At 46.5% G+C, this 23,221-nt stretch overlaps 5 protein-coding genes across 9 annotated transcripts; 2 read left to right on the plus strand and 3 right to left on the minus strand.

The window, feature by feature from the left end:
- The first annotated feature begins 121 nt into the window (after window positions 1-121).
- On the plus strand, window positions 122-2,259 carry creld2 (cysteine-rich with EGF-like domains 2). Its single transcript, XM_049761344.2, has 10 exons — window positions 122-486; window positions 572-654; window positions 729-839; window positions 914-1,005; window positions 1,074-1,250; window positions 1,321-1,419; window positions 1,481-1,564; window positions 1,626-1,721; window positions 1,781-1,921; window positions 1,993-2,259. The coding sequence occupies exons 1-10, from the start codon at window positions 349-351 to the stop codon at window positions 2,040-2,042; spliced, it is 1,071 nt and encodes a 356-aa protein (XP_049617301.1). The 5' UTR covers window positions 122-348; the 3' UTR covers window positions 2,043-2,259.
- Window positions 2,260-2,478: 219 nt separating this feature from the next.
- LOC125992374 (dynamin-1-like protein) lies at window positions 2,479-6,934 on the minus strand. Of its 2 annotated transcripts, XM_049761329.2 has the most exons (19): window positions 6,702-6,934; window positions 6,188-6,329; window positions 5,799-5,845; window positions 5,664-5,735; window positions 5,487-5,573; window positions 5,273-5,435; window positions 5,085-5,205; window positions 4,867-4,998; window positions 4,604-4,810; window positions 4,411-4,531; window positions 4,196-4,351; window positions 4,042-4,131; window positions 3,883-3,975; window positions 3,754-3,807; window positions 3,565-3,636; window positions 3,209-3,340; window positions 3,033-3,142; window positions 2,806-2,965; window positions 2,479-2,734 (listed from the first exon to the last, which is right to left on the minus strand). In XM_049761329.2, exons 1-19 carry the CDS (start codon window positions 6,801-6,803, stop codon window positions 2,678-2,680), a joined length of 2,118 nt encoding a protein of 705 aa, XP_049617286.1. In that variant the 5' UTR covers window positions 6,804-6,934; the 3' UTR covers window positions 2,479-2,677. The 2 variants fall into 2 exon arrangements, with proteins under 2 accessions (XP_049617286.1, XP_049617287.1); XM_049761330.2 differs by lacking the exon at window positions 3,565-3,636 and having other exon boundaries at window positions 6,702-6,933.
- Window positions 6,935-7,215: 281 nt separating this feature from the next.
- On the plus strand, window positions 7,216-7,930 carry stmp1 (short transmembrane mitochondrial protein 1). Its single transcript, XM_049761347.1, has 3 exons — window positions 7,216-7,378; window positions 7,509-7,562; window positions 7,631-7,930. The coding sequence occupies exons 1-3, from the start codon at window positions 7,364-7,366 to the stop codon at window positions 7,700-7,702; spliced, it is 141 nt and encodes a 46-aa protein (XP_049617304.1). The 5' UTR covers window positions 7,216-7,363; the 3' UTR covers window positions 7,703-7,930.
- Window positions 7,931-8,195: 265 nt separating this feature from the next.
- Window positions 8,196-14,559, minus strand: dhx57 (DEAH (Asp-Glu-Ala-Asp/His) box polypeptide 57). The gene is made up of 22 exons (XM_049761319.1): window positions 14,368-14,559; window positions 13,966-14,145; window positions 13,654-13,911; window positions 13,389-13,586; window positions 12,432-13,315; window positions 12,186-12,340; window positions 11,984-12,105; window positions 11,704-11,899; window positions 11,504-11,628; window positions 11,292-11,425; window positions 11,173-11,227; window positions 10,891-11,105; window positions 10,700-10,816; window positions 10,364-10,634; window positions 10,096-10,296; window positions 9,757-10,033; window positions 9,600-9,695; window positions 9,303-9,524; window positions 9,168-9,242; window positions 8,955-9,083; window positions 8,683-8,883; window positions 8,196-8,620 (listed from the first exon to the last, which is right to left on the minus strand). The coding sequence occupies exons 2-22, from the start codon at window positions 14,139-14,141 to the stop codon at window positions 8,477-8,479; spliced, it is 4,251 nt and encodes a 1,416-aa protein (XP_049617276.1). The 5' UTR covers window positions 14,142-14,145; window positions 14,368-14,559; the 3' UTR covers window positions 8,196-8,476.
- Window positions 14,560-14,800: 241 nt separating this feature from the next.
- strip2 (striatin interacting protein 2) lies at window positions 14,801-22,616 on the minus strand. 4 transcript variants are annotated; one of them, XM_049761324.2, is made up of 22 exons: window positions 22,386-22,616; window positions 21,218-21,287; window positions 20,888-20,962; window positions 20,566-20,700; window positions 20,377-20,497; window positions 20,238-20,306; window positions 20,072-20,178; window positions 19,883-20,010; window positions 19,622-19,810; window positions 19,311-19,361; window positions 18,288-18,520; window positions 17,803-17,868; window positions 17,673-17,736; window positions 17,535-17,606; window positions 17,402-17,476; window positions 17,240-17,337; window positions 17,032-17,158; window positions 16,859-16,959; window positions 16,689-16,755; window positions 16,494-16,598; window positions 16,224-16,428; window positions 14,801-16,152 (listed from the first exon to the last, which is right to left on the minus strand). In XM_049761324.2, exons 1-22 carry the CDS (start codon window positions 22,494-22,496, stop codon window positions 15,902-15,904), a joined length of 2,520 nt encoding a protein of 839 aa, XP_049617281.1. In that variant the 5' UTR covers window positions 22,497-22,616; the 3' UTR covers window positions 14,801-15,901. The 4 variants fall into 4 exon arrangements, with proteins under 4 accessions (XP_049617281.1, XP_049617284.1, XP_049617285.1 ...); XM_049761327.2 differs by lacking the exon at window positions 22,386-22,616 and adding an exon at window positions 21,355-21,477; XM_049761328.2 differs by lacking the exon at window positions 22,386-22,616 and adding an exon at window positions 21,366-21,454.
- Between the last annotated feature and the right edge of the window lie 605 nt (window positions 22,617-23,221).

The raw sequence follows: 23,221 nt of genomic DNA on the forward strand, positions 1-23,221 counted from the left end.
GTGAGTTCTATTATTAAATTTCACGTTTGTGAATTTTTCACGTGTGGAACGCGCATTGTCCCGAGCGTGGCGGCAGGTGATTGGCTTTCCGTTTGATTGGCAGGCACAAAGAGCCAATGGCCGCAAGCCACAATTCGATCGAGGAGACTGAAGCGGAACACGAGAAGTCGTGCATCTTTTCCTCAGCCGGCATGTAAATATTACTTTACCGCGCGTTGTATTCAAACGCAATCCCTTATTTATTCTAAAAGGCGAAACATTTATTCACTGCGTGCATCGCTCCGAAAGTACCATTAATAACAAATTAGTTGTGTAGTGGATTTCACTGTGTCCTGATGAAACGGTGAAATGCTGCCCATGGGTCCAGATTTGCGACTTCTCGGGCTTTTGTCCTGTTTTATTTTACTTTTTCAATTCACGAACGCAAAGAGGGATTTAAAAAGCTCCTGTGTTACCTGCCAGCAGATTACTGACAACTTCCAAAAGGTAAGCGATCAAACTACTCTAATGAATGAAGTCTAAATATAGATTGCATAATCTGTATTTTTTTTATGGTTGTTTTTGCTTTTAGGGCTATGAGAGAACTGAAAAGCAAAATTTTGGAGGTGGCAACACAGCCTGGGAGGAAAGGGCATTGTCTAAATATGAGACAAGGTATGAGCAATAATGCAAAAACAGTAATCTTAATTATTAAAAGTATCAGTTTTGTAACAATTTAAATTTTACAGTGAGATCCGACTGATGGAGATAATTGAGGGTCTGTGTGACAGCAGCAGCTTCGAGTGCAACAAGATGCTGGAAGAACACGAGGAATTATTAGAGACATGGTGGTTTAAAAGGTTGGTGGACGTGAACTCCAAATGTTACTCCAAAACATCTCCTTGATCTTTTTTTGGTTTTATCTGCAATAAAGGAAAACAAAGCATCCCGTTTTGCATACATGGTTCTGCATCGACACCCTCAAAGTGTGCTGTCCAAAAGGCACATTTGGACCTGACTGCAACGGTAAGGAAATTTATTCCTATAAAACCACACAAAGGTAGCTGTAATTATTTTTTTTGTGTGTGTCAAAGCTTGTGTCGGAGGCTCCGAGAAACCCTGCAACGGGAACGGCAAATGTGACGGCGACGGAACCCGAGGAGGGGACGGCAAGTGCTTATGCGACATGGAGTACAAGGGCGAGTTCTGCCTGGACTGCATCGACGGCTACTTCAACCAATTGCGCAATAACTCCTTCTCCCTGTGCACAAGTACGAAATCACCAATTATACTTCACTTTAAAAATCAACAATGGACTACCAAGTATCTCCTCTCCATTAGAATGCCACCCCTCCTGCAAGACCTGCAGCGAGGCAACCAATCAGGACTGCGACGAGTGCGAGGATGGCTGGGAGGAGGACGAGCAGGAAGCCTGCATTGGTAGGACAACCTCATTTCAAGAACGTTCCGACTCCTCCAACCACACGCCATGTGATTCCAGATGTGGACGAATGCTCCAAAGACTCACCTCCATGTCAAGAAAACCAATACTGCATCAACACGGAAGGCTCTTACTCCTGCAAAGGTAAACATCTCGATTCAGTCCGATTAGTCTGGAAATGAATTTTTTTTTTTTCTTCTGTCAGGTTGCGATAAAGCGTGCACGGGATGCGCTGGAGCCGGTGCGGGCATGTGCAAAGCGTGCGCTGGTGGATACCAGGACACTGAGGACACCTGCACAGGTTTGTAGTTTCATTGGAGGAAAGAAGCGATGAAGATCTAAGCTTCAATTTTGAACTAGATATTGACGAGTGTTCCCAAGCCGAGCCGATATGCACGAAGGAGCACCAGCAGTGTGTCAATAGCGAAGGCAGCTACAAGTGTGTCTGCTCAGACGGCTATGAGGACCAGGAAGGCGAGTGCGTCCAAAAACCACAAGAAGGTTTGTGTCCACTCTTGAATGCTCTTAGAAGTTCAGCATCTCCGTCTAAATCTTTGCTATTGCGTCATCAGTACAAGAAGAAGAGGCGGCAGAATCCGAGAGTCCTCACACGGAGCTGTGATGAAGATCTTTTTGACGCTGGCTCATTTTAAAAAGATTGGGGAAAAAAAACTTTTGAGAACTTCAACAGTCGCCAGTCAGTGTTTTCTACTTTGTGGACCAAGGAGGAGTCATTGACATTTTATGCTGTTGTTTTTGCACTGCTCAATGTGTCCTGATTTGTCATCTTGTTTTAAAGTACTTAAATGTGTTACAAATAGAGACGTGATCGAAATCCATTTTTGTGGTAGTGACCATAAATGTCCACAAGAGGGCAGTCTAACCATAACAACTGAACTTACTCTGATGTACTTTCTACATTATATTGCATTAAGTGGTTTAAAAACTCAAGAGTCGAGCTAAAATGGACACCAAATATTTTCTAAGGTGTTATTGATGACTTCTGGACACTTCTACTTCATCCAGACTTTAAATAAACTCATAAATCCACACAAAAGTTCAGAGCACTTTTGTCATTTAATGTCACCACCAAAGACAAATCCGCATTTTGACAACTTTTGTCCAGTCACAATAAATATAATGTTACAATGTCATGACATACTATATTTACATTATCTTGTTTCCAAGGTACATGAGGCCATGATGGCGTCTACTTTTAGGGGAAGGTTCAGTGCAATTTTATTCGTACCTTTCAAGTCACCACAGATGAGTTTCTCTGATTTCAGCTATCACCTGGCTCGCTTTCTGCAGTGCCTGAATCAAAGAAAAAAAAGAGGGTGAAGAAATTTTCCATCCAGGACATGAAGACCTGAGCGTCTTTTTACCTGCAGCATGTCTGCCGCTTCCTTGCGGCGCTGAGCCATGTCCTCCGACTCCGTCAGCAGATCGTTGAGGAGCCCCGACTTGTAGAGCTGCCCCACCAGCTCGCTCTGGAGGCTGTCCTTCACGTGGTTGACCAGGAAGTGCATCACCGCCTTGGGCACGCTTGAGGAGCACATCAAGTATATTTAATATGCCGCACTGTGACAAAAGCATCTCTCCGCCTGCTTACCTGTCTTGGATGTTCTTGCGGACAATCAGGAAGTAGGACTTGATGAGGCGTTCGATGACCTCGCAGTCCCGCTGCTCACGTGACGACAGCTTCCTGGCTACCGGGACGGGCTAAGATTCCAAAGATTATTACTCCTCCTGACAAATTTTGGCGGGAAGACAAGGAGGACACCTCACCACGTCCAGCAAGTTGACGGCTCCTTTGAGAGGGCTTCCTGGACCCGAGCCTGCGCCTTCCTCTTCTTTCTTGAGCATCCCCCTCCAGGTGCCTGCCCCGTCCTGGTCACCCTGCGGCCCAGCCGCCAGAGCCTGGAAATAAAAAAAAACACTGTCACAAAAGTTTCTTTACAAGCTTGAAATGCAAGACAAAAGCAAAAGCGCTTGCGGGGGGGAAAAAGAAGAATTGGTCAAGACTGGAGGAAACACAAGTTAGTCCACTCAGAGCAGGAAAAAAAACAAAAAAGAGCATGACTTGGGGGGAAATGAGGATCAAGCCATCCATCGATCCGGGCACGAGGCAAGAAGCTGCCCACCTTGGCGCCGTCCGCGTCTGCTCCGGACGCGGGGGGCTCGCCAGAAACCGCAACCGGGCCTTTGCCAACAGACTGGCAGAGAAATCAAATGAAAGCAAGAAAGACATAGAAAGTAGGGGCAGGTAATAATTTGGTTCTTTAGGTGAAACCTACACAGGAAAACCCTCGCTTGAATATTCAGAACTTTACCTTCTCCCGGGGCACTGCAGTGGGAAGTTCTCTCATCCGGTTTCTCCTTTGCTCCTGCGAGACAATCGAATTCGAATGAATGAAGTTCTCTTGCGTAACAGACGACAAAAAATAGAAGAACACACGTACCTCGATGTTGTTGTTCATGACCCCGCAGGCGTCTGCAAAGTCCGGATGCTTTGTGTTGATGTAAGCCAGCTCGATGGCAACCAAGTTGTGGACCTGACGGAACGGCAAAATCATCTCAAATATGCCAAATATGTCTCCAAAAAATTTCAGCAGATGTACCATCTCATTGGTGATGGGCAGCCTTTTCCTCAAGAGGGAAGTGACCACTTCCACGATGGCCTCGTGGAGCTTTGGGAATCTCTGCAGCTCCTGGTGGACAAGTGGGTAATTAGCAGGAAGTGACCCCGCCCCTTTTATGGATGCCGGTGACTACCTGCGTGCTGTAGTTGCTGCAGTGCTGGATAATCCTCTGCATCTCCTCGTGGACCAACTCCACGCAGCGCAAACTGGGCTCCTCCAGGCGTTTCACCTGCTTCTTCACCAGGAGCTCGAAGGAGATCTCGGGCACGAACAGAGAAGGCCGGGGGCCCTGACGTGGAGGAGAAAGGTCACCTTTGAGAAGACAGGAGAAAAAAAAGCGGCACTTACGGTGGCGTTCCTTATGGCTGTGAGGATGTCGATGGTGCTGAGGCCTCCTAGCGGATCCACACATTCCAAAGTTCGTCCAAAGGTCTCATGGAATATGTAACAGATTCGGGCACCACCGCACCTAAAACGGCCATACTTGAGATGATGGACTTCACACAGGCCACGTTAATGAATAATAAAAAAAGACACTGACAGCTCTGCCGTCTCGATGTACTTGGCCGTGCCCTCGATGGTGTTGCAGTACTCGGTGGCGAACTTGGTGATGAGCTGAAGCAAGGTGGCGCTTTGGTCCTCCACCGGCTCGCCGTAGCTGCCGAGCAGCGACTGGTACTGGGCGGCCAGCACGTTGATGCGCGTCTTCAGCTCCGGCAGACAGTCGCGGATGTGATGCATCAGGAGTCTGACGAGGCAAGCGACGTCAAGCTCCACCGAGTCGATAATCTGGATCCGACTGACCTGTTAAGGGTCCTGGCCAGGTATTTGGTCCCGTTGCGATTAGCGAGCGAGGGATATTTCTTCTGCAGGAAGCCGTGTTCGTCACGGATGGCGTCGGCCACGGACTTTCTATTGTTGATGTCCAGCTGGCTCCTGCACACATGATTAATATTTAATGCCGAGTCCAAAAGCCAAGCTTTGATTAGTAGATCATAAATAAACAACACATATCGACCCACCTGTTGACCACGCCGATGAGTCCTAGTTTAACAGGAATGACTCGACCCATCAGCACGTCCATGGCGTCGGTACCGGCGTCCATCAGGTCTAGTTTGGTCACCACGGCCAAAGTCCTCCTGCCTGTAAGGTGAGAAAATAGTTGTTTGATTTCAAAGGCCGCTCTAAGGGAAATGCTTTTGGACTTTACCGTCCGGGTCCACCTGCCGGGCCACTTTGAGGGCCTCCGACGTGGCCATGTCGGTGTTGGCGGCGCTGACGGCTAATATGATGCAGTTGGGGTTGGAGATGTACTTCAGGATGAGCTCGAGGATCTGGAGCTCGATGTGTACGGGCTGATCTCCTACGGGCACCTGAGAGAAAATGGTATTAAGCCGCGTTGGAGTCGCGAAGGGGGGCGTTACCTTGGTGATGCCGGGTAGGTCCACCAGGGTGAGGTTGACGACGTGGGGAGAAAATATCTTCAGGTGGATGGGGTCATCACTGATGCCCTGCACAAAAAAAATTCATTTTTGGTCCTTTATTAATCAGAACAGTGGGCCACATATATATTCTTTTTTTTTTTTGAAGACTTCACATACCTTATTATTCCCCGACACTCGCTCCGTTTCAGCTTCTATTTCTTGCCTGATTTCATCAAAATCAGTGAAGATCTGGGAAAAAAAATAAAAATAAATGAGATTGATTACCAGGTAGGATTACGCAACACTCGATACCTTATTTTTGGTGTGCAGAAACTTCCCCCACTCTTCATCTTCTCTGCCTGTACAACACAAACACACATTTTAAAGTATGACCACAGAGTTTAAGACTGACAACACAAATATTGTGTGCAGGATGCGAGGCCACGAGAGGCAGGGTGGCGACAGGGCTCCACTAAAGCTGGGGATCAAATGAGGAGGAGGAAGAGGGTGGTTCAAATGTGAGTCACATGACTACAATGCACCTTTATGGAGCTTTTTCACACCCCGGAATCTGGAGGTGATTAAACAGCAACAGAGAAAGAAAACTTCATTGTCAGGACACCAAAATGTGTGGTGGAAAAGATTGAGAACACAAAGGATGGAAAGAGGTTTGAAAATCAAAGTGAAAAATTGACGCCTACCGACGTCGTCATTCTTGCGGGCATCTCCCGGATCGACGTGAACCAGCTGGAGGATGAGAGGCCGCCGAGTGACGATGCCGGTCCCGCGAGGGAGCAGGTCACGACCCACCAGGCTTTCCAGGACGGAACTCTTGCCGCTGCTCTGGAGATGTAACAAGCACAGATTTATTTAATTGACTTTTGTCTAAATTGGAGAGATATGAATGCCGGACCGAGGGGGGGTCACAAGACTTTATCCACCCGTTTTCCTTCTAACATGCCTAATAGGAAAGTAGTAATTGGTATTTTTACAGGTTGGTGGAGATGAATGACACCTGTCTTTTAGTGGCCTTCGTTGGCCAGCAGAGTCTTGGAATCGTTCCTAAATTTAGCACTGAATGAAGGTTATCAGTCTTTCTAGTGCGGACGTGAAAGCATATCTAAATTGTCTTCTGTAATGCATTAAAATCCAAAATAATATGACGCATTGACTGACTAAATGATCCTTTTATTGGCAGTTAGCCGCTTACTGTACCTGGGTCCCCACTACAGCTATTTGCGGCAGCTGGATGATATCCGCGCCCACTGTGTTGAACACATCCTGGAGCTTGTTGATGACGGGAATAAGTGCCTCCATGACTTCGGTTACGCGAGGAGGGAATCGCCGGCTAATCGGCTATTTTTGGTGATGGAGCCAAAGTCATTCAATGTCTCGACATCGCCACCATTGCGACAACAGCAGCTGCGCTTGAGAATTTAAGGCTATGGGACTTGTAGTTTTTTTCATTGCATTCAATCGTGGCCTGTGATGAGAGAAGGACTACAAAGGTGGAGCTCAGACAACAACGCGAGCATACACGATTGGCTGCAACTCTCGCGCATGCGTAAAGGCATTGTTATGGTAAGCGTACTTTATTTAATGTTTTTTTTCACAAGTTAATGTATACCCTATACGCTTAATTTTACGCACGTTTAAAATAAATTAAACAAAATCCTAAACAAAATATTTAGACCCGGTGTTACATGTCACGTTATCGTACTCCACGTTTCGAGTTACACCCCACGCTAAGAGCAACTTGACATCTAACACCGGAAGTGAAAGCTCCACTTCTGATCGCTAAGCTTTGACACACGGACATTATTTTTTCTTCTTCAAATAAACTAAGTCTATCACCTTTTAGCCTTTAACGTTGCACTATGTTACAGTTCTTGGTGAGTTAAGTCTTATTTTTTTTATTTCTTTAACCATTAACGGGAGTCGAAACGAAGGCTAACAATATAATCAAACGAAACATGATTATGAGCCCGATGTTTTTAAAATTGATATGTGATCATCTTTCAGGCAGGATTCACCTTGGGCAACCTTGTGGGCATGTACCTCGCTCAGAACTACGACGTAAGTTTATAAGCGCCATCAAAGCTCCAATTCTTCAGTGTTAACTATATTTGTATTTTGTCTTCAAGGTACCCAACGTAGCCAAAAAAATCGAGGCATTCAAGAAAGACGTGGAGGCTAAGAAGAAGCCCCCCGAGTGACCAATGTGGAAGATGTTTCCACCAAGAATATGCAACATCTATTTATTTCACAGGGTCGTGCAACATGATTGATATATTTCATATACACGGGAATAATGACAGTGTCTGAAACATTTATATCACACTCACAGAACTGTTACATCTATTTTTACGAGATGGCTGGACCGTTTCTTGGCTGCTTTTAGATACCTAGTCTTTTGGGTGGTCTTGGTAGCCTTGGCGGGGGGGGGGAAAAAAAGTGTCACTATTCGGGGTTAGGTATTTGGTGAGGTGGATCTAAGATTAAAAAACTTTATAATGTCCTTTAAAAGCAAGAGAGTGGCCACAAAAACAGCTGACCAGTTCTGTGCAGTTGCTGATATGCCAACAATGGATTTCGACCAGCTCCTTGTTTGTTTATATCCTGTTGTCATGGTAACGGCACATATTGGACTGACTTGGCCAACAAAATGTCACGGAGAACCAAAGATGCAAATAAAAGCCAACAAAAAAATACCTTGTTTGTTTTATTTCAAATATCCTCCCCAATTCAAGAAGCCCTTGGTGGTCACATTGTAAGCATGCAAATCCATTCTGAAAAGCATGCAGACACAAAAGGACCTTCCTGTCCTAAGTCACTTTGGGTACAAGGCATCCAATATGGATCCTGGAAATCATAACGTGCAAAAGCATGCATAGCAAAAAAAAGAAATGCTGTCGGGACCCAAAACGATTTTTTCTTCCTGTAGCGATGAGATAAGAAAAATAAATAAGGTCAGAACGCTTTGGAGAGGGTTACTGAGTGGACACGAGGTTGACGATCATGTGGATGATGCGGGAGCCGCGGGGGCAGCTGCACAGGTCCATGCTGGGGTTCTGGATTTTGTCCTCCAGCAGGCGGTCCAGCTCCAGGCGCAGCTCCTTTATCAGCTCCGCTACCTGTATTAAGCACAACCTCATGATTTAAAAAAAAAAAATTAATCAATGAGCTGAGCGCTGACCTGGTGAGAATCAGCAGCGAATCGAATCCATCCGTCGTCCAGCGAGATGACAAACTGGCCCTTGCGCATGTCCACGTTGATCTCCCCGCCTCCGAAGAGCACCAAAGCGTACACGGACACCATGCTGCAGTCCCGGATGAAGACCCGACTGGTTTTCACCTTCTCCAAGTACACCAGGTAGGGGCTGTCGTACCGGCGGAACTTTAGCGCAGAAGGGGGACACGCTCGAGTCGGTTCGCTCCGGCTTTGTCTTGATTCGTGGCGGCACTCACGGAGTAGTTGACGGACGAGGGGTGAACGTGGACGCAGCCGTCGTTCTTAGTCAGGAAGTGCAGCTCGTTGGGGTGCATCTTCACCGCTCCTTTGACGCTCATCTTGTAAACGTCCTGAGGGGCTTTGACCTTGACACCAAACGGCGCAAAGACATTTTGACGTCACCTGATTCAATATCAATTTTTTTTTTTCATTTTTGAGGATGATTGTACCTGCACCACATTGGGATAGAGGGCAGCACACAGCATGGCAGACATGAGGTCCATGTTCTCCGCATTGAGGTTCGCCTAGAAGAGAAAGAATAGATTTGAAATTTCATTCAAGTAAATCTAACGTGCGCTAGATACCTCGGGACCCGTAGCCTCCAGAACACCGTCGGAGCCTTTGGAGCTGAGTCGCTCGATGTCCCTGGACCTCAGGCCTTCTTTGATGAAGCCGATGTCGGAAAGCAGCTCGGCAAACTGCCGCTTGACGCAAGCGATTTCCTGCAGAACCCGCCTGGACAGGAAGTTCTCCTGGCAATAACCGTGGCCAGATGCTTTGGTTGCCTTTTTAGCGCTGTACCAACCCTAGAACACAAAAAGACAAAACTAACTAATGATGAAAAATAAAATCAACTCAGTTTCATCTTTGTAAATGAGCACCTTGTAAGCCTGCAGCAGAGCCAGGTGGTCACTCCTGGCCACGGCAAAGGCCAGTTTCTTCAAGTTGGCCTCCTCCTGCTTGCCCCACGGTGACACCTTGAAGACAAGGCGATGAGTACACGTCCGTCCAACGACGCCTTTCCAAACGGGTTCTTACAAAAGGTGATTTGAAGGCGAGACTGGCAGCGATGGTGAGCGCCGGGTCGAGGCAGCGGAAGATGGCGCCAAACAGCATGAGCTTGCCGACGCGTACGTCGACGGGCAGGCGGGCCAGGTGGTAGCCTAGCGGAGTGAGCTTCTCCTCTGCCGTCAAGGCGCCGAGGTCCTGCAGGCGCCGCTCGGCCGCCTCCAAGCTGCCCGTGGCCGGCGGCTCGATGAGGCAACGGAAGACGTCCTCCAGCGGTTGCTCGGCGAACACGTCCAGGATCTTGATGCTGAAGCAGAAGGGAGCAAAGTGTGATTCTGGCTCTCCAGAGAGCCAGGTGGATGGATCTACCGGAGGCAGAGCTGCTCCAGGGGAACTCTCTGGATCTGGGGAATCTGTTGCTCGGCCAGCTGGTGTCGGAAGCAGTGGCTGGTGAAAAGGTGGAAGCACACCCCGGAGGCCACGCGGCCCGCCCGGCCCTTCCTCTGCAGCGCGTTGGCCCGTGAAACCCACGACTCTTCCAGGCTCTCCATGCTTTTGGACGCATCGTAGCTGAAAAGAGACACTCATCACGACAAAGGCATCTCCAGAACTCAGCCTTCCACTTTTTGAGAGTCACCTTTTCTCCTTCATCTTGCCGCAGTCGATGACGTACACCACGTCGTCGATGGTGACCGAGGTCTCAGCGATGTTGGTGGAGATGATGATCTTGGTGACGCCCTCGGGCGGGCGGTTGAAGACGGCCTGCTGTTCCTCGTTGGACATCGAGGAGTGGAGCGGGTACACCACGCATCGGTCGGTGCGCCTGTTGCTGAACATCCTGTTTGACTGCAGCTGCTCAAAAAGCATCTTGATCTCGGCGAGGCCGGGAAGAAACACCAGCACGGCACCTGGAGTCGGCGAGAACCGTCAAAGTCGGCGGTTCGTGACTTCACCCCGCTTCGGTGATTCTTACCTGGGGGGTAACTGTGCTTTCCATCCACAATCCACTCCAGCAGACTTTCTATCAGGTCCATATTGATCTTGTCCAGGTCCATCGCGGCAATGGTCTGCAGCACCGACGGTTTACAACCTGAACGGTCAGCAAAAACACCCGTCGGGTCATGTCGTCGTCTCCATAGCGACGGCGCCTTTCCCCGAGTTCACCTTTGAATCTAACCGTAAGTTCCTGCAAGCTGAGCTGCTGGTCGGGCACCGAGTCCTTGACAAAGTCCTTTTTAGTGAGAGACATGAAGTTCCACATGTCCTCCTCCAAGGTGTCCACGATGCCCTTCGGCGCTCCCCTTCCACCCTGCCGACTCGCAGCCGAGGAGTTTTGCCGGTTTGAGCGCATGTAAGGGCTCCCGTCCTCCACCACGTAGCTGAAAACACCGATGGAGATGAATCCAAGCCACTCGTTAAGACTTCTATCCATGGAGAAGCACTAACCGGGTCAAAGAGATGGCGTCCTCCAGGAAGAGCTGAGTCACGGGGAAAGTGTGACCTGGACAGATTTATACATAATCAATGAAAGAAAAATGGCTGCAAAAGATTTTTTTTTTTTTTACCAGGTATGTGTACAGTAGGACAGTCGTAGAAATATTCCGAGAAGAGGTTGGCGTTCAGTGTGGCGCTCATGAGGATAATCTTCAAGTCAGGTCTCTGATGAATCAGGTCTTTGAGGACCAAAAGGAGGAAGTCACTGGAAAGATAGAAATGAAAGTTGATTTTTTTTTTTTTTTTTTACGAGGTGGCACCTTGCCCTAAGTGAGCGTCTGACCTTTCGTCCGTGCGCTCGTGCACCTCATCCACGATGACGTGGGTGACGTCTTGAAGGTCCGCGTCGCTCTGCAATCTTCTCAGCAACACTCCTGTGGTGCAGTAAAGCAGCCTGGTGGCAGAAGACTAAAAGTGGGGAGGGAAGAGATTAAAATTTTTTTTTTTTTTCATTCCTTTTTGCTGATGCAAGCGTCAACCCACCCTGACACTCTCCAGGCGAATCTGGTAGCCCACGGAGCGCCCGAGACTCTCGCCGCGTTCCTGCGCCACCCGCCTGGCCACCGAGGTGGCGGAGATTCGTCGCGGCTGAGTGCACACGATGTTGGCCACCTTATCGGCCGGACCGGCCAAGGAAGCGTCCAGAATGAACTGGGGGATCTGAGTGGTCTTACCGCACCTTCAGAGAAGACCAACATTCATAGAAGAGTGTCGTTTGACGACACGTGCCCCCCCCCCCACCCCCGGGAGTCCACTGCCTCACCCCGTCATACCGCTGACGACCAACACTTGACAGCTTTCCAGCAGTTCCAGAATGTTGTATCTTTCATCCCAAGCCGGCAGCTTCGTCCTCTGCTCCAGCATTGACCTGAAGCTTTTGGAGGACTATCAAGTGATGTAACGAGTCGTTAGCACAGAAACGCAGATGAAGCTTTTGGTTTTTTTTTCCTGGTGTCTATCTGCACCTGTTTTTTGGCAAAGTCCCTGCAGAGCTTGCCATTCTCTTGCAGCAGATTGGAATTATTGGTCACCCTCTTCCTCAGGTTGACGGAGCTGACGTTCTCCACGAGGACGGCGGCGACTTCGTTGTCTTCTTCTGGCCCATTTGCTTCTCCGGCCCCTTTTGGCAAAAAATATGAAAGACACGGCGGAATTTAGACACTGTTCATCATCCTTATGATTTTGACTTCTGTATCTCTTGTATGGCGTACCACAGGGTTCAATTTTAGGTCCCCTACTGCTTCCATTGTATTTGCTTCTCGGAATAGTGTCCTCACGGTCTACTGGCGGTGTGGTCCTTCTGCTGGGACAGACGCTTTCCACCAAAGCCTTGCTGGTACCAACCTTCCGCTTTGCCTTGGCAACTGAGGCAGGAGGAACCACGACGGGCGGTGGCTTGCTGTATTTATGATGCGCGACCCCCAGCAGCTCCTTCATGGTGGTCTCGTCCTCGCACACGCTGACCAGAGTGTAAACCACAGGTTCTTTGTTGTGGGCGGCCATCAGGGCTTCCCCAAATAACCTTTCGGTCACGCTGAGCCTCCCGGCGGCGCCGACCGCCTCGTCGTTGGTGCTGTAGGCCACGACCGGTGCTTGAGACGGATAGCTGTTCCCTTTGGGAAAACGGATCTCCAGTTCGTATTCCGGGGGAGAATAACTGCTGATCTCGGTCTGAGCTGGTCCGTATTGGTCAGATAAGCCTTTATCGGGAGCTTGGTGCTTGAACTTGCATTTGCTGCCGTACCTACAGGTGTTTCCTTTCAAGTAGAACTGGCAGACTTTTTTCGAAGACTTCTCGCTGTAGTTTTTTTCGATCTTGTTCGTGAGGAATGGGGGCTCCAAGGTTATGACCCATACTGAATTGGTTATGCGCTCCTGGAAACGGTCCCCAAAAATGGCAGCCAGCGCCAGGGCTTCCTCCTGCCTCTGGTTCAGGCACTCGTCGATGGGCGTGGCGGAAGGGCCCGCGTTGGAAACCGCTTCCTGTCCGTAGCGCTCAGTGTAAACCTCGTTAAGAAGCTGCTCCAATGTAATCCCGAAATCTCCTCCACAGGACTCCAGTGCCTGCTTGCTGCGTTCACGGTCAAACCCATACCTTAGACCAAAAAAATAAATTAAATAAAATACTAAGAAAATAATAAAAGAATTTGGGAGAGACACAAGATCACCTGCTGAGTTTGCCGATAGCAAACAAGGAGACGACAGGTTCGGCTGGAGGACGTTCGTGGTCAGACTCGTACTCTTCCGGGCTCGCCGCTCTCTCCACAGGCTCGTCGGTGGTGGTCCAAAACTGGCCTTCCTCACGATGGTCTATCTCATCGTATTCTTCTGCTTCCTCCTCCTCCTCGTCATTCAAACCGGTGTCACTGAGGACATAAATAAGAGCAATGGTTTTTAAAGTGTTTTTAATGCTCCTCTTAATGCTGGTCTTACCCGTGCTCATCCAAGTTCCTCAGGTCCCACAGCAGGTCCTTGACGAGTTTTTGGTTCTTGTTGGTCATAAAAATCTTCTGCATAGGCATGCTGCTGGTTTCATGCATCCTGCTGTCACTCGGCTTAGCGTACGTCGGGTTCTTTGCCAAGGGTTTGGGAAGAACCGGCTTTGTTTGGTTGTATTTGTCTCCAGCTCCACCTCCTCGTCCGGGATTGCCATTCCTGATATGGCTGCCGCTAGTTTGTGCGTTGGCGTTTCTGGAGGTGAAAATACAGATTTATGACAGAATAGATCAAACTGAAGGTTTATACCTGTTGGATGGGCGCTGGGGTCCTAAACAAAGGGTGAAATCGTCGTCATCATCCCAGCGGCCACTTTCTCCTTTTCTACCTCCACCTCCTCCTCCTCCTCCTCCACCTCCTCTCCCTCTCGGTTTGTTAAATTTGCCTCCTCCTCTGTTGGGCTTCCCACCTCTTCTTGTACTCATTTTTCTGTCGACAGAACCAAATTCAACTATCAGCACACCATAAAATGTATTTTATTAAATCAATGCCAAACTCGGTTTAAAGCCCATGTTTCAAAACAAACATAATGGAAGCAAAACTAAGTCAAACCTTTTTGTTCCAAAACTTCAAATAAAGAAAGACAAAACTTTTAACGCGCCGCTTAACGAAGCGGTGTGTTAATTTAGCACGAAGTGCTAAAATGCTTACCGGCCGGCTTCCAATGAAATAAGAGGCTTTCTCGCTTCTTTCTCATTGAGGAAAAGTGGAGGAGGTTTTAATTTGAGCTATGAGTTTAAGCGACGTGTTATAGAGAAATGTCACGTTAAAAAAAAATGAACTCTATAAGAACAAAATAAAACGAAACAACACAAAATACCGCATGAGGAAGTAGCTAGGCACTTGCTGGTCGTTGATTGGTCAAAATTCAGAGGTCAAAGTTTTCACTTCCGGTAAAGCTACTGTTGAATAGCTACCATACCGGAAAAGAATAAACAGATAAATAAAATTACATATGCTGGAGAACCAAAAAGCAAACCTTTTGATTCCATGATTTTTTTTGCTATGTTTTCCCCTTAGTCATGATTGCACCCAACACACTGCGTATTTAAAAAAAATAAAAAAAATCAGACACAGATGCAAATCACTTTAAAAAAAAAAAGTTTAATATGGAACTGTCATTTTATTCATTTATATCTCGAATAAAGCCTCTGCTGATCTGTAATTGCACATACCCCCCAAAATACCCACTCAGCTATATGTCATGGTCATAGCCACAATAATATTACATTTGAAATATTCTACTAGATACATTAAATGTCTAATTTCATAGACTGTACACTTTGGAAGTAGAAAATAAATAACATTTGGCATTTTAAAACAGCATGAAAATGAAGGTGAGAGTGAGAAAGTTAAAAAGCCACTCATATTTGGCACAACTGTAACAAAGTTCAGTAGAAGAATGTGCAGAAGCTAAAAATGATCAAACCTTTGCCATATAAGATCTGTGGAAACCTGAGATTCTACATGTATATTATTATTCAGAGATTTTGACGTAATAAAAACAGAGGAGGGGGGGGGGAGTGATCACGTGCATTTGTGAACCGTCAAGAGAATATTTTGAAATACGACATTAAACACATTGTGACAATTTTGTTTGTGCTCTGTGCGTGTGATTCACTGCCCTGAAGTTTTTGGAGTTGGCAGGTCAGGTAGAGAAAAGAATAAATTTGTGTCGACAATGTGCTTGTGAAGGTAACCTTTTTTTTTTTTTTAAATTATTATTTGTATTCTGCAGTTGCGGATTGCGAGTAACTCACCTCCTTTTTTTTTTTTTTTTGCTGTGTTGGGAAAACTACATTGTTAGTTTACAAAATGTCAATCAAAAGTTTTTAGGACACCCTGCTTTTTAAAATCCTCATCCTGCCTCCTAAAAAATAAAACACATTTAAAAAAAAATAATAACTTCAAATTCCAAATTGTGTGCGAGATGTACAACTTGACACTCCAAAGTTTACCACAGACAAATATACAAACAAGTATCAAAGGGGTCAAAGCAGCACCCATGTTTTCAAAAAAGCTAAGAGAAGAAATTGCTTTACGATGTTTGCTCTTTTTCAAAACCAACGGCGTTATAATTTAATTTTAGAGTGGAGACCAAAGCTACCATCTTGAAAACAAAAAAACGCTACCTCAGTTTTCGACTAGCTCCTCCATGAGCGTTTAAAGTGGTCGTGTTTTTGCGTCACGGCTCCACGAGGAGGCCCTCCCACTCGATAGGCTGCGAGAACACCTCCCTCTCCAGCCACATTTCGTAGCTGTAGTGGAAGTCGTCGGGCAGGTCCACGCGCTGACCCAGCACGCTCTGTAGGCAGTTGTCCACCGGCGCCAAGTCGCCGTTGCGGTTCTTGTCGTAGCGCCGGCTGTTGAACTTCTCGATGCTCTCGCGAAGGGCGCACTCCTCCGCCTGGAAGTCCCAAGGCCGTGCGTCGATATCTGGCAGGGCGGTGACATCATCACTTGGAGCGTCAAATATATATACTGATGTTTTTTTTTGTTTTTTTTACCATTCCCGTACGCCCAGTCGTCATTGAGCCTGTGGCGGACCTTCTGGTAGATAGCCGACATGGTCTTCATGTTGCTCTTCCTCCACTGGCGGCCCAAATACTTGGTCTGGATTTTGAGCAGCTTAAGCACGTACAGCTGCATCATGGCCTGCTTGACCTTCAGGGCTCTCTTCAGGATGGGGGCTGACTTGAAGACCACCAACATCTAAGAGGGGGGGGAGTGTGAGGAGAGGCGCCAAAGCACGTATTTTACAGGAGAAAAACAAAGACCATGGTCCGAGAGTGTTTCCACTTAGTCAGCTTGTTGAGGATTCTCAGCAGGTTGATGCAAGAGAATAGATTACGCCAACAGAACTGGTTGTTGTCTCCAGCTTCCTGAGAACCCAACAAAAACCATAACAGTTTTATTTTTTTATTTTTTTATGAGCGTAACACAATCAAACTCGAACAGGCTTTTGGACTCACCAGGCTCTCGGCAGTGAGCTCGGGCATTTCGTGGACGGCGCAGTGTGGAAAATCCAAAACACAAATGCTGCACAGAAAACACACAATCGGTCTGAAAACTAATAAATAAAAATTAAAAAAAACAAATAAATGAATAAAAAAAAATTAATAAATAAATAAATCCAGCCTACCTGTTTTTGGCACTGATATAAGACATGATGTTCTGGTTGAAGAACTTGAGGATGAGTGGTATGCAGTTGGCAAACACCAGATGCTGGGAGACAATCTCAAACTGAAAGAGCCATTTTCGAAATTGTATTTCTTGACTCTAAAAAGAAAAACACGTGCTATAACCGGCCGTCACCTGGTAGACGTGGTTGAGTTTCAAGTGTTTGAGTAGGAGCAGCAGCAGAGCCGAGATGGCCTTGACGATGATCTCTTTGTGCCGGTTGACGTCGATGCCAAGCTTCATGCTCTGGAGGACCGTGATTCTGCAGGGATAATAATGAATAATGAAAAAAAATAAATAAATAAATTCATTATTATTATTTAACAAGACCTGGCCTACTTACGGCATCTCCTCAGGCAGCACGTCGGCGAGGATATTAATGGAATCCGTTTTGGCTTTGGAGGTGGGTGCGGCGGCCAAGAGTAGCTTCAGGAGAGCGATCTAACGCGGGACGGCAAACTTTCACCATCAAACATTTGGATCACTTTTGATGTCCAAAACTCACCACATACTGGGAGAGGTTTGGAAGCATGCCCAGGTAGAGCATCTCAGCAGGCGTCTCGTCCACCTCCTCCTCGCCCTGCGTGATGAGAATCGTTCGTAAGCAAACGTCGGGTAAGAGTTTATGAGAAACCCACCAAGCTCAGCGGACATTGTTGTAGCTCCTCCTCGCGCTTCATCTGGACTTCGGCGATGGACACGTATTTGTGCTGCGGGGAAAAGAGAGAAGGTTTAAAATGGTCAATTAAATAACTTGAATTTGATCAATTAATAACCTGTTTGAGAGTCTTGACACTCTCGTGGATAGGTCGGGGCAGGCCTACGAGGGTCTCGGTGTCACTGCAAGAAAATTCGGCCTCGATTAGGGGCATAGCGATCAATAAACGCTGGCGATTGAATACTGACTTTCCGAGGGTGAAGCCGATGAACTTGTTCCGACTGGTCTCCAGGAAGTGCTCGATGTCCTTCTCCCTGCAGGAGATGCTTATGTTGAATTACATTGAACTTGCCTATTATTAATTTTATACATTTCAAAAAAATTTATTGAAAATGTTTCAATTTTTTAAAATATATATATATTTTTTATATTTATTTTTATTTTAAATTCTTCCATTTTTTAAATTTTATACATTTTTAAAAAATTTATTGAAAATGTTTTAATATTTTTTAATATATATACGTATATATTTTTTATATATTTTTTTAATGTAATTATCTACAGTAGTCCTGATTAAGGAATCTTGGATCATCTACACATGGAGAGCATATTGCTAGAGATGAAGCTGAGAAGAAAAAAAAAAAAATCTTCACACATCCAGATTCAGGGTGTGAACGTGTCAGCCAGCTCAATTCTCAACATTTTTGTTCCACACAATCTGAGATTTGTGTACCTGACTTTGGGGGCCCAAGGGAGGCCTTTGGGGAAGTTGACCCTCTCCGCAGGGGGCCGAAGAGGAGGCGGCGGAGGCGGAGGTTGGATGATGACATCACGATCCAAGGGGTCCACCTCACCCTCCATGCCGCCATCACCATCCTCGGGGTCCTCTTCCTCGTCACGGACGTCGTCGTTCTTGAAGGGGTCTCGCTCGTTGTACGTGTCCAGGCTGTCTTGTTTGACCAGCGGCTGAGGGCGGGAAGAAAGGGGGCGGGGCATAAACAATAACAAGATGCTTTTGTTTACCGTCATGCAAATATGTCCGCAAGCACAGCCGTGATGATTCATTTCAGTCTTCATGCTAGCCAAAGCTAAGCTAACAGCGTGGGGTGTTTTTTGTTTCTAGTGGGGGGGTCAACTGCATTCCATCAAGGAGGTGGCCGGTCGCTTAAATATCTGAAAGCTCACCTCGTTGATGACTGCATTTTTTTTTTTTCATGACCCTTAAGTGTCGAAAGTGCATGATTGTGTGGTGGTGATGGTGGGGGGCATGGGGGGGGGGCTACGAATCCCTTTATAGGACGGTGGGCCAAACAACAAGCTAGCAAGGCATCTCAAACTGGCTACTGTGCAGGTAGACGAGAAGGAAGAAGAAGAAGAAGACACGTTGAGGTGGTTTGGATGAGATATAAAAATAAAAAAATGCAGAAAGACAAGAGAAGGTTGGAGGTAAATGGGTAGAGCTCCATCAAAATCGCTTCTTCTAATATTAATTTGGAGGCGGGCCAATTAAAATCATAATTGTATTTGTCAATAATTGCATTTGCTTTATATTTTAATTATATATATATATATATATATATATATATATATATATATATATATATATGCGGAGAGAGAAAGAGAGAGAGAGAGAAGGGAGGAACGGAAATAGAGGTGAGGGACAGGAGTGCAACCAAAAAAAAAAAGAAATGGAAAGAAAAAATGCAAAAAAATAAAAAAGGAAAAGAAACTAAAGAGGGAACTTGCGGGTAAAGACCTGCTTCTTGGGAAAGGGACTGTCTCCTTCCAAGCTATCAACAAAGGCACTCTGTGGGGACACAAGGAAGAGGCGCAATGAGACACCATGAGGGCAGTTAGCGGGCGAGTCTCATTTCAGCCCGATTAGCGTCGGATCAGTTCGAGAAGGATCGCTTCAATGAAATGAAAAAAAAAATTAGTCTCGGGTCAGTGTGTATGATGTGTTAGTGATAACAAATTCTGCCGTGTCAGCGATTTGTTGATGATGCTACCTTGACACCAATTACTACTTTCCTATCTGGATGAGGCTTTGGTGGCATGCGGGCATACCCTGCGACTGCGCCGTCCTCTCTTCTGCTGTTGCTGCTGCTCGATAAGCTCCATGGCGGAGGCGGGCGGCGAGGCGGCTCTCATGGCCCGGACCACCTTGATGCTGTCCTCGGGGAGCGGCGGTAAGTTGAGACGCTCCCGGCCCCGCATCTTCATCTCCTGCAGCTCCTCGAAGCCCCCCAAGGTGAACTGGAGGGGGCGGAGCTACTGTTAGTAGTGCTTTTGAATTTATGAATTAAAATGTAACATTGCTACACTGACCAAAATGGTTTTCCATAGGAGAAGGAGAACTTTCTTCATGGGGAAATGTGGTGCGTTCATGCTGCAGAATTTGGTCACCATGGAGAAGAGAAGCAAGGCAAAAGGCTCGCCGTTGTATAGCGGAGCACCTGAGTAGGAGAAAGACACGATTAGCAAACTCAAGCTAATCCTCCACAACGTTTTACCCACCGAGCTCGTTCTTGAAGGCCTCCCTGGTGGCTCGCCATTCCGGGTTGTCGTCGTCCGTTTGAACTCGAACCGTCTCCACCATTAAGTACATGATGCTGAGCAACACTCTTGAGAGAAACAAATTAATGAGTGAATAAGAATTAATGTAAGCGGCCATTTTGCTCACCTGAGCTCTGTGCTATCCGCGAGCGAGATGGCGGGCTTCCTCAAAGCGCTGCTGCAGGCTTGGTTGTTACTGCGAAACACATCCAAAAATATTTTTGAACGTCATAGTGGACCACTTTTAATGACACCACGGCGCTCACTCTATCTCCATGCTGAGGAGCTCCAACAGGGCCGTGAAGATCCCCATGTCGTAGAGGAGGAAGACATTGCGCCTGGACCAGCGGAGCACGTCCGCCTCGGCGTCACATTCGTCGAACACACCTTCGTGGGAAACACGGGTTACACACGTGACAGATTCAAACACGAGTCGAATCGCCGAGTCGTCGTACCCTGAGCGAGGTAGAGGATGGCCCGGGCCACCTTCAGTCTCTTGTCCCTGTCGGTCACCTCCAGTGCGTCCAGTAATCTCATCACGTACGCACGCCGCTCCTCCGCGCTCACATCGATCCATCGTCGTCCCCGGGCTGCGGAAGACGAGGTCATTCTCAAGGACATGTGAAATATCGACCCCTATGCTCTTTGAACGGTACTACACATGATGAGGAGGTCCTGAGTTCCAACAGCTTAAAAATCCACAGCGCTTTGAAATGCCGAGTTTCATCAACTTAAACTAAATCGGCTTAAAATTTTTTTGAAATCACACACACATACCGTGACTTTTGAAGTCCTCCTCGAAGTAGTCTCTGTTGAGAGCAAATTCAGGCTCCTCGGTGTAGCTGTACAACTCTGGCAAGGACAAAAATGTGAACGACGTGAACGGAAAACGCAGGGAACACGTTGCGCCCGAGGGCAAACGCGGGCGGGTGCTCGTTAGGCGGGACGATGTCGAACAAGTTTACGAGTGTGTAAGAACACTTGTCGGTCGGGATCGCAAATATATGCAAAACAAAGTCTGCATTTTTTTTTTTTTTTTAAATGGACAAATCTGCTGTCATTTGTAGATTAATTTGATTGATAAATAAATTTGTCAACAAATGATACCTGAGAGTTCGGCGGTGGGGGTGTCGGTGTCGCCGTATTCAAACTCCAAATTGGGAGACTCCATGGAGTTCTGCCAAGAAAGGAAATAATGGTGAGAACAAAAAAAACAAAAAAGCAGCAACGCCTATCGTGCTCACACGCAACGAACTTTGTTAAATTGTAAAAATGATGAGGCTAAAAGTGATTCTGGAAGTAAAAGAAGAGTGACACCAGGAAGTAAGCCTCCATCTGCTCCGGGCAATGCAAATGAGCTCCGGTAAAGACAAAAACAGGTTAAAAGAAAAACGGAACAGGTTAATAGCTATTGAAATTACTTTGTCCTGTGGACAGACAGACAGACAGACAGACAGACAGACAGACAGACAGACAGACAGACAGACAGACAGACAGACCGAGTTATTTTCCAAGGCAATGGAAAGACACTTTAGGCCCCAATATTAGGGAGCTGAATAGGAACTATATTTTTTTTAATATAAAATTCATATTTCGTTAAATGGGAAAAAAAATTAGAAAAATGATCAATTACAATACCCCAATTCAGTTTTTTTTAAATAAATAAAAATGTCCTTTCAAATACCAATATTCACTGTTTGCTTAGTCTTGTTTGATAAAGTTTCATTAAACAGAGAAAAAAAATGGGAACATATAATTAAAAGCAATTACAAAAACAATTTAGATGTAATACAAGGTACGAGTAATTGTACTAAAACACAAGAAGGTATTCACGTGACGTCAATGCAGGATTATCCATTATTCTCCTTTCAAATCAAATCAGTCATGTGACCTTTGCTATGTTCAAACTAGGTTAAAATGTCACAAAGGTAGGGCGGCAAACATCGCATAACGCTTTTAATATTAAATTCATTCCTGACATGTGATATGGGCGAATTTACGAATGTAAATATTAGATGGCATCCATGCAGCACGCAGCCACATTTCACCACCTGCAATCGAGTAACGCTGCAGGGTTATTTTTAGACGTTCGCCAAAATAACCTCTCAAGTGTTCCCGTCTGCATGCCATGCATGTATGTTTTAGAGAAAGAGAGGCCCAGCTGTCCCGGAAAAAAAAAAAAAAAAAAAAAAGCTCCCCAGCAACAACCACGCCATGGGAGAAGGTAAAATATTGCCGTTTCCGACGTACGCGAACGCCTCTCGGTTTTACCCACCTCGGACTCCTTCTGTTGCTCCTTGAACACATCTTTCCCTTTCGACCTCAACCTGCCGCCGTTGTCGTTGAGGTTATTGAGGAGAGGGACCTCCAAGTCCTCCGCCTGCATCTCGCAGGAAGGTTTTGGAGGACAAACGGGAGGGGGGGACGAGAGACGACGGTCCCCGGCAAGAGGACAAGTGGGGAGTTTCTCGTTTTCGCGTCCCCCGCCTCTCTGCTTAAAAACGGGCGTTGGATTTGTCGTCTACGCACGTCTAGCGAGGGCGGGGCTAGACAAATCACTACGGAAAGGAGGGAGCACTTGATTGAATTTTAACACGCCGAAAATAGCAATTAAATTCCCTTGAATACTTTAAAATAAAGCAGCAAAGATGATAAGGGGAAACATTTTTTTTCTTTACATCTTTATTGGAGATTACAGATTATTGCTTGTCATCTATCGTCATCACTTTGCGTCCTTTATGGACAAGAGAGGTTTGGGAATTTTCAACACTTTTTTTTTTTTACAACAATAAATACATGAGATGATTTTCCTAAGATTTATAAAGGCTGTCCTATAGAATGTGTATATTCTATACATACACGATGCTGGTGTCACCCCTGCCCACCCACCCTCGGGGTCAAAGGTCAGTTTGAGGCTGACAAAAACGGAAATTTTCCCACCCTCAAATGCACAGGCTTGGATCCTGAGGCAGCTGTTTATGAAGCACATACACACACACACACACATTATCGTCAGCAGTCTCTCAAGGCCACACACTTGGTAGATCACACGATGGAGAAGATTCAGTACAGCACAAAGGACACAAAAGCACGCACTTCGAATTTGAGCAG

The sequence above is a fragment of the Syngnathus scovelli genome, chromosome 22 (genome assembly GCF_024217435.2).
Source record: "Syngnathus scovelli strain Florida chromosome 22, RoL_Ssco_1.2, whole genome shotgun sequence".
Taxonomy (NCBI): Eukaryota; Metazoa; Chordata; class Actinopteri; order Syngnathiformes; family Syngnathidae; genus Syngnathus; species Syngnathus scovelli.